We start from the raw sequence: 10,142 nt of genomic DNA, 5'->3' as shown, positions 1-10,142 counted from the left end.
GGAAGGTGATTGTGGTTCTTAATAAAGTAAAAATAAAATAGATTCATTAAATTAGTTTCCCTTCAAGTAGGACATTTACGATTTTTATGGGCCTGGATGTTATTTTTACCCTTTATAAGTTCGTTTCTCTTAACATTAAGCATTCTATGGTGCTTAAAACAATCTGCTGTCATTAAAACTTGGAAATTTTCCTTTCCTAAACACTTGTAATATATTTATTAGTGAAATTACTTGTTTTCTTTGCATTGTAGTGATACAAGAGGAAATGGAAATTGTTCAAGAAGGTTCCACTTTTGGAAGTGTTTTAGATTTGCAAGTACTTGGATTTGAGCTTCCAGATGATGCTTTGATACCAGGTGTTGCTGTTGCAACTTCGCGAGCTATTGCTTTGGCAGGTAGGTTGATGGTGTGAGCTTGTAGGTCTACATATATTTTTAGCAATCATGATCATTTTGGATACTTGTCAGGCAATGAACAATCCACTTTTTGAACATCTTTTATCTGAGTTTAATTCAAGAACTTAATTGTTTTCTGTTTCTAACATCAAACATTAGGGATGTCTTACTTATTGAAGACAATAGATAAAATCATTAAACAATCAAACAACTAACATAGGGAGAGTATCGTATCAAACTTTGGCCATCATGTAAGTAATTTATATATACGAGGCCTGGCAGTCTCTTATGAAGGACTTCAAAATCATGCTTACGGTCTCCAGTGTAAAAAATAATGCTCTAATATTTCTCTATACATCTATATCTTAGATTGTTGCTAGCTATTAAGCATCTATCCAATTTTCTGTGATCTTTCATTAACGGTATTTCATTAAAATACACAGTGAGAACTCTTGAATCTTTGATGATAGTGTAAACAAAAATATTCCACTCCATAAACTATCTAATTTTCTCTAATAGCTTAAACATGAGATTTTATCCCATAAAACTCGGTAATTGAATATTGGCCTACGATAACATAATATGAAGACAACTGAATTTATTGGATTAGAACTATAAAATGATGATTGTTATGGTATTGCATATAAAAAATGTAATTTTGCAACCGTTGATGTAGCAATAATGTTCATGGTTGTAAATTTGTAAATAATATATTATGCCTTGATGCTATGCATTTTGCAACAGGATACTTGAAAGGCCAAGCCGGACAGTGTTTTCATGAATGTTATGATTGCAAAATGACTAGGCTATGTTGAAATGTATGCATGTTGTGAGAGGTGAAATCAAACAGAAATGAAAAGGAGAATAAAACAATAGGAATTGGACTCCAATTGAAATCACAAACTCTCATATTTTGATTGAGCTCAATAACAATTTACATCAAAACAAAATGAATGCAATCACAAATGCTAAATCAATACAAATCATCATGGATGGAGTGGATGTGCTCAAATGATTTTTGATGTTCGTTGCTTAGTCTGCAGAATCTACTTGCTCAATTCAGGATGGCGAAAATGGAGGATTAAGCTCCAATGTGTAGAATCTCGAAGAGGAAATTGAATGGTGGAGATTTAATCTTGGATCATAAGTTAGATCTACGAATGGTGGATGTGATGGGGAGAGGTAGCAATCAATTTTTCAATTGGATGGAGATTACTAGATAGTAACTCATTTGATTGGTGAGTTGATAATTATTTGATTTATTAATTAATTTGTGATCTTGACTTTAGCCAAATTGATTGGTGATTCAACTAAATTAATTATCTAGTTAACTATTTTGATTGGATAGCTAAGCCCATGAGGTGTAATTTGGTATTTAAATTAATTTAATTGTGGATAATTTAGACTTAAATTCGAATGTATAACATTTGCTGAAAAAGTATTATTTTTAAATTAATTAAACAAATTATGTTATTTAATGAATTTATTTGTGATAAAGTAATGTACTTAGTGTTAAACACACCCCAAGACCGAGGAGAGCGGGGGCGGATCAGTCTTGAACAATCACTTAAACTTTATACCACAATCAATATCAACCTATCCTTAATCTTATGAGCAATAGTGAAATATAAAATAATAGTGTTCCACCGACGTTAGGGATGGTGGCGGGGGGTGGTGGTGGTGGTGCTGATATAGTTATAAATATACATATAGTACTCGAAAAACTAGTTTTGAAAAGATATATGACAGTATAACAGTATAAGAATTACATTTCAAATGAAACTATAGGAAATTTGAAATACTAAATCTAAATACCAAGATTTCTTCAATGCTAATTGCTAATTGCTAAATAAAATTTGACAAATGAAATTGTCAAATTGGAGATTTCTATTATATCGAAAAAGGAAAATATGATTATCTGATGCCATTGCAAAGTCTATAATAATAAAGGTGATTACATGATTCATCATTACAATGATTATCCAAATACAAATACTAATAGCAAGAGCATTACAAAAGAGACTAGAGTCAAAGACAAAATGACAAAAATCAAAATGTAGCTAATGGAGGCCTCTAATGTAAGAACCCTTACTAACTTTGCCCTTAAATCATTGATTTCTACCCTTGGGAATTTTGTCAAACACTTGTCTTGCAAAGTCTGTACTTGCTGTTATGAGTTATCTGTTTGTATTGTTTGGGTCTTGTACACTGCAATTAATGTTTTGAATGCCTCTAACCATGAAAGATTGACTAACAATGTCATAGAAATGATATGCCAATTGATTTTGATGCATATAAGTAACTAAAAATAACAACTACAGCTGCTTGACAAATCATCAAACACTTGGCATGCAAACTAGAAGTTATGTGGTAGCAGCATAATGAAGTTTTTATTAGTTATTCTCACACCAAATAGTTACAAAGGTATAACATGTAATTTCCAAAACTTATGACAGCAAAATTAGAGAACCTGATATGTAAAATGCTTGCTGCAAATGATGGTCTCCACTCTTCAATGGACTGCCAATTAAACACGTTCCTGCTGTAGCTACGAATAATTTGCCAATTAAATGTCTGATTTCTTAGTACTGTAGCACATCACTATTCACGCCACGGTAGCGTTTCACTATTCACGGATTACTGTAGCGCGAGTACTGTAGCGCAGGTACTGTAGCAGCAGTTGTATCTTGAAATGATTGCTTCAATTCTGATTTTTAATGGCTGCCAAATGAAACTGTAGGTCTGCAATTGATATATATTCGAAAATCTGCATACCCTAGATGTCTTCCCTTCTTTTTAAAGCCCAAATAGAACTCCAGAATGAAGCTCTCCTGAAATGCCAAATTCAGTGGATATTTCACCACCTCAAATGGTTGCAACACTGAAGAATTGTCGCTCTCCAATGGCTGACTGAATCAGAAACCCTTGGCTTCTTCTCCCAAGTTCATAACAAACAAATATCAATTCTCGGGATGGATGCTATAAAAATGAGCTCTTAAGTCCCTATTTATTCTTTCTTATGAGAGCTCGAACACTTTCTTGGCCAATGTGGGATTAAAGACATATTCACACATTATAATATTAAAGTGACTTTATTATTATAAAGTTACTTTATAACTTTATAATAACATTAAAATATTTAAATAAATCACTTAAGTCACTTTTAATTAAATTAATTAAATATAAAGTCACTTTTTTTTATTTTATTTTATTTAATGACTTAATAAGAAATTAATTTAATCAATTTCTCCTTATTTCTCCACTTAGCCTTCGGAGAATGTAAAGGCTAAGAACTCCACTGAGAGGCTAAAAAGGTGGGGACATTACATCTAATCATCTGCGAACTCCTCCTCACTGGAACTCTTGGACTCCTGAAGATCAAGATCCCTCAAGCTCACACAAACCATCCCTGCATCTGAAGTGGTAGGATCATCCTCATCAATCTGTGAAGGCTCCTCTGTCTCTACATCCCATTGTGTTGTTGGACTCTCCTTGTACACAAGTGTCTTGTGGTCCATGAGACGCAAAGCACTGTGTACAGCCACAAGCTTCTTTGCTCTCTTAGAGGTAAGTCTGTTCCTCTTAACTCTTAAGAGAGTGGATGCAGCTATATGTAGACCAGTTCCTCTCAGCAGTTGAAGAACTGGAAACCTGGGATAGCAGACGGATGGCTAGAGTGGTGGTCAAAGATTTCAGGCCATGATAATTCCACCACAAAAGTGGGTCCTCCTATGCCATAGTTTCTATATCCATCTTTGCTGCATCTGAATAACCTCTAAGAGTGGCAAATCTTCCCCACTCAGTGCGAATTGTGTCGGCATCTCTGGAATCAAACATCTTCTCTATGCACCTAAAGAAACCCGCCTTCACCTCATCATCCTGAATCGGTGTCACTCTACTCGGTCTAGCCTTGTACCACTTAGGATTCAAGGCAAAGGCAACCATATGCAAAGGAGTGTTTAACTTGTCCCATCTACGCTAAATGATAGGCCGGATTTGCTCATTGTAGAATGCTAGAAAGGGGTCCTTCACTCGCACAACAACCCTCATTTGGTCAAGCATAGAGTCAATGCACTCATACACCTCTCCAAGTTTGGTGCATCCCCATCCCCATATCTGATCACTTGGAATACTGGAGAAATGATGGAGACAACGTATTTTGCATCAGTCTAAAACACATCACTCTTCACTATCTCCTTCACCCTTCTCCCCTGCTCTGTCTTGGCCTCAGCCCACCTATTCCACTCATTAGTCATAACCATGAGTTGAAATGCCTCTTGCAACTCAAACATTCTCTCCAAGAGAATGAAATAGGATGCGTATCTGGTCTCAACTAATTTCAAGAACTCCTTCACGAAGGTTCTGAAGAGTGCATGTGAAGTGCAGATTTCTCGCATCGGTGACCACTCCTCTAATCCAGTCAATCTTCCCCATGTCCTTGAGTGCATTGTTCATGGCATGTACACAACATGGGGTCCACCAAATGTGTCTATAGGCTGTCTCAATGAGTCTCCCTGCTGCTTTACACATGCTGCATCTGTCACTACTTAGACCACATTTTGTGGCCCAACCTCCTTAATAGCCTCCTTGAGGACCTGAAACTGGAAATCAACATCTTTGCGATGCCCTGTACAATCAATTGCTCTAAGGAAGTATGGGCCCTTTGCACATGTGACCATGATGTTGATGAGTGGATGATGGCTATTGTCCGTCCACCCATCCATAACTATGCTGCACCTCGATGCCACCCAACATGCCTTCATCTTCTCCATCAAAATATTGATCTTGGAATAGCATTTATCCAAGATCAAGGTCCTCATTTTCATCTCACTTGGTGGCACATAAGATGGTCCTCCCTTCGCCGCCATAGCCATCATCTCCCTATAATAAGGAGACCGTGTAACATGAAATGGAATGCCATTGGCAAAGAAGAACTTGCCAATGGATTCATCTATCTCATCTCTTAGCTGCACATTAAACATATCAGCAATGGTGTTACTCTCTGTGGTGTCTGCAACCTACGTTTCCTTGCCCTAGCGACATTAGAAGTGGAAGTGGATGGAGATCCAAACATCATTCCTCCCGTCTGCGAAGCATGAGAAGTATGTGGCGGATTTTGGCTATGTTGAAGGGCTGCCCTAGTAGACAAAGTAGTAGGCATTGAAATATTTGTGTCATTTGGAACCCCCCAAATCCTGTTAAACTCAATTTTGTACTTTATATTTTTAGCTTCCTCCAAAAACTTACAATGTCTAACACCTTTTCTTGTCCAAAAAAGAAAGTGTGCATTCACCCTTCTGATGCTACCAAACCATTCAGTGTCACAAATATTGCACTTCCATTTCCTTGTTCCCCCACTTGAATGTGATGTGGCTTGTACTGATATTCTTGAAGCAAACTGTTTGAGAGGAGACTTAGGATCAAAAGGACCCTTAGCATACGGTGCCAACAACTCTGAAGGGCAACCTGTACTAGCTGCTGCACTCGCCATAGAACTAGATTGGGCTCCAGGATCAGCCCCATGGTCACCCCCCCCATTTTCAGGTTCAAATTCTGAGTCATTCTCACTATGAGAATGGATTTCCATCTCATCCTCACTCATGCCTTGGGAGCTCATTGTGAAATTGACACTGCATTTCACAAAAAAAATAAAAAAATAAAATCAGCCTAGTTTATCAAATAAATTTATTTTCCTATTCATCTCAAAATGAGATTTGATGTTGAATCTTGAGGGCAAAATGATGAATGATTCAAATGATTCAATGATGAATCATTCATCATTTTGCCCTCAAGATTCAACATCAAATCTCATTTTGAGATGAATAGGAAAAAAAACCAAATTTAAAGCTAAACAAACAAAGAACCAAAATTGACATTGAAAATTAGAAAATAAAACCAAAAAAAAAAAGAAAAACCCTACCTTGTGCTCGAAAAATCTCTCCAAAATGCAGTAGAATCTTCTTCCTCCTCTTCTTCTTGCTTCTTCTCACTTCTATCACACTTGCAATCACCTTTTTCACCCCTTCAATCAGTCTTCTACAAGTTTTTCCTCCTCTTCAGCTTGCTGGAAAAAAAATCAGTCTTTAAAAATGAGAGTGAAATCAACAAAAACCATTGTAAAACTTTCCAATTAGGGTTACCCCACAAATGTCACTTTTAAAAAAAAAATTAATTTTAAAACTTTCCATTCACGTGGGGCAACGAGAGACGTCTGGGTATCTCCCCGTCCCTCGAGAGACGTGCAGACGTCTCCCAAGGAGACATGAGGACGTCTCCACGTCTCCTCATCTCCGGTGGCGCTTTGGTGGCGGTGGCGGGACGGCGGGGGACGTCGCGTCCCCGTCCCCTTGTCCTGGAGATGTCCTCGTCTCCGAGGCATGGCTAAAAGGGGGGGGGGGGGGGGGAACGCGTCCCCATGGAACACTATAAAATAATGAACACCATGCACAAGAGAACACTAGATTGATATGGAAAACCCAAATAGGGAAAAATCACGGTGAAGGTTAACTCACAATATTTGAACAAGATTAAAATATCTGTTTTAGGCACATTGCTAGGGTCGCTCACTACTCCCAAATGGACTTGCAGGCTAAAGTGCACTACCCCAAAGCAAGATACAAGGGACTTGCAAGTTGAGACTCACTGCCCAGGGCAAGATACAAAGAACTTGCTAGGGAGACTCACTATCTCCAAGCGAGGTACATGAATATATGAATCAAGATGAATAAGCCTTTAGCAATCTGCAAGCATGAAGTTGTCCTTGAATCTCTGTCTCAAGCGACCAACTTCAAAACATTTACCACACTCTTTCTCCACCTTAACTTCGCATCACATACTCTACAATTGACACATCATGTAAGCACTCTGATCCACACACTCACACCATAGATTCACATTGATTTTATCTTCTATATATATCATCCTCTTCATCACAAAATACAAATCAAGTTGGCCAGAACCAAAAACAAGCATAACTCCTATCAAGTTGGCTACCAAACATAATTGCAGTGAATTCAGTCCAATCCAGAAGATAGAGAGGACCTAAAACATAATTTTACATCTTTCTAAGTGGTCCCAAACATCACGCACGCTAGCACACATCCTCAAAAGTTGGCAATAAGGTAACATGTAGATAAACCATGTAGCATATAACCAGTCGGCCCTAAAACATATCTTCCAAAAGAATTAGCTCAATGCAGATCCCCACAATCCAAAGAAGGACCCAAATACAACTTATCACTATATCCAAAGCTAGCATAGACCCCTAAGGACATATTACAAGTAGGAGAACAACTTGTGTCAGCGAAACCACAACAATTACTTTGAACAGTTAACATTAGACACAGTGCAACACCAAACAAATCATCCAACATCACGCGGAGCATGCACATAAGGACGTTCCTTGAACATCCAATAATATTTCCAAATACTTCTTTCTCACTTTCACATCAAAAACATGCTAGCCCAACACAAATAGATACAAAACACTTATTTTGGAAGGCCAAAAACCTCAATCATGAACAAATCATCATTATCAACTCTTGCAGAACACTTCAGCACCTAAAACTTGATCTGAGACACATCACAAACATTAGAAGCATGCCCTCCAAGCTGCAGAAACAAAAACATGAATGCAGAGCATTTTCTGGACCAATCCTGACAGACAACCAAATTACCAGCAATTTGCAATTACCAAATACATCAGCTGCAACACTAGGGACCTAAAAAGATAGGAGTGCAATGTCTATAGAGCATATATATTATGTTCAAATCTGCAAGACCATGTCATCAAATGTGGAGGAATGCGAAGCATTCTTCCCAATTCTCTTCAACATACATTCCTGCAACAACTTATACCATCAATCTTCCATGGACCAGAGTGTCCCGAAAACATAATAAACCATCATCCTGTAGCATACAGAAGATCATCACAGCCATATCTACTTTATTGCCATGCTTCTAATCCTCATCTTAATATTTCATAATCACATCTGAGTATGATACCATCGTCATGCTTCTAATCCTCAATTCAATATCCCTCATCTTAGTGCATCTAATCTTTATCTTAATATTGCTTATCTCAAGGCAGTCGTCATCCTAATATGATATGATCATCATTATACCATCTTTGTCACCAAACACATTATCAACACTTCATTATTATCAACTCATCATCTTTAGTGTATACATCAGACACTATGAAGGTGGAGATCCACAACACATAGCATCTACAACCAACATCCATCTAACAACAATCTCCCCGTATATTGACAATCATCATTCCAGACCTATCATCAATGACAACAACTGCCAACAATCCCCCCCTTTGTCATTGATGGCAACACACACATAATCATATACATTATCTTTGTCAACTATTATCTCTCCCCCTTTCACCAGTATCTCTTTAGTATAGTATCTCTCCCCCTTTGACATCAAGGACAAAGGGCACATGTCTTCACTTGATTCTGCATTCTTATTCATTTGCATTGTCTCACCCTTTTGATTGCCTTCTTTCTTCTTTGCATATTTCTCTCCATACTTCTAAATTCTTCCCATTCAACAGTAACCAACAAACTACTTGCTCCCCTTGAGAGAAACAACCACATCAATCTAAGAGAGAAAGGATATGCCCTGAATTTCTCCCCGTAGATAGATGCACCAACTTATGCATCTAGTTAGAAGAACAAGGGGCAATAACCCCTAGCTTTTTCTTGAGATACTCAAAAGTACCCTTTGAGAGTGCCTTAGTAAAGCTATCTGCAATCTGATCCTTTGTGGACACATACTCCAACCTGACTTCTTTCTCTACAACCTTCTCTCTTAGAAAATGATATCGGATTGAAATGTGTTTAGTCCTTGAATGTATCATTGGATTCTTTGAATTGTTTATAGCACTTGTACTGTCGCACATAATAGGAATGGGCTCATCATACGTCACCTTGATATCCTTCAATGTTTGCCTCATCCACATCACTTGAATGTAGTAGGATGTTGCAGCAATATACTCAGCCTCACTATTGATAAAGATACCGACTCTTGTTTCTTATTGAATTAGGAAACCAATCTGTCTCCTAGGAAAATGCACTACCATTGGTACTTCTTCTGTCATCCACACAACTAGCTCAATCAGCATCGGTATAAGCCTTCAAAGAGAAGCCACTATCCTTCTTATACCACAAACCATAATCTGGAGTCCCTTTCAAATATCTAAATATTCTTTTAACAACTTTGTCATGAGATTGCTTAGGATTAGCTTAATATCCGACAACCAAACACACTGCATGCATGCTATTAGGTCTAGAAGCAATCAAGTATAGCTGTCCTCCAATCATAGACATATAGAGAGTTTGATCAACTCCTAGAGACTCATCATCCTTACTCAAGTGACAACCAGTAGCCATGGGGGTGCTCACTGGTTTAGAATTCTCCATACCAAATGTCTTCGACATCTCCTTAACATACTTAGCCTGAGAAATAAAAATACAATCAAGTATAGCTGTTGTCCAATCATAGACCTATAGAGAGTCGCATAAACTCCCAGAGACTCATCATCCTTACTCAAGTGACAACCAGTAGCCATGGGGGTGCTCATTGGTTTAGAATTCTCCATACCAAATGTCTTCAACATCTCCTTAACATACTTTAGCCTGAGAAATAAAAATAGCATCATCTAGTTGAGTAACTTGAAGTGCAAGAAAGAAAGACAACTTACGAATCATTGACATCTCAAATTCTTTCTGCATT

General features: G+C 37.7%; 1 protein-coding gene across 1 annotated transcript in view; it reads left to right on the top strand.

Moving 5' to 3' along the window:
• Positions 1–253: 253 nt before the first annotated feature.
• Positions 254–10,142, top strand: part of LOC131875486 (protein TAB2 homolog, chloroplastic-like) — a 92,308-nt gene continuing 82,419 nt past the window's right edge. Inside the window, exon 1 of the mRNA XM_059219920.1 lies at positions 254–395. Within this exon, the coding sequence (XP_059075903.1) occupies positions 266–395 (130 nt within the window). The 5' untranslated portion in view covers positions 254–265. The remainder of the gene's footprint in view (positions 396–10,142) is intronic.

This window comes from Cryptomeria japonica, chromosome 4 (assembly GCF_030272615.1).
Source record: "Cryptomeria japonica chromosome 4, Sugi_1.0, whole genome shotgun sequence".
Classification (NCBI taxonomy): Eukaryota; Viridiplantae; Streptophyta; class Pinopsida; order Cupressales; family Cupressaceae; genus Cryptomeria; species Cryptomeria japonica.
The sequence above is the reverse complement of the archived record's forward strand: the minus strand, read 5'-3'. Positions and strand labels throughout refer to the sequence as shown.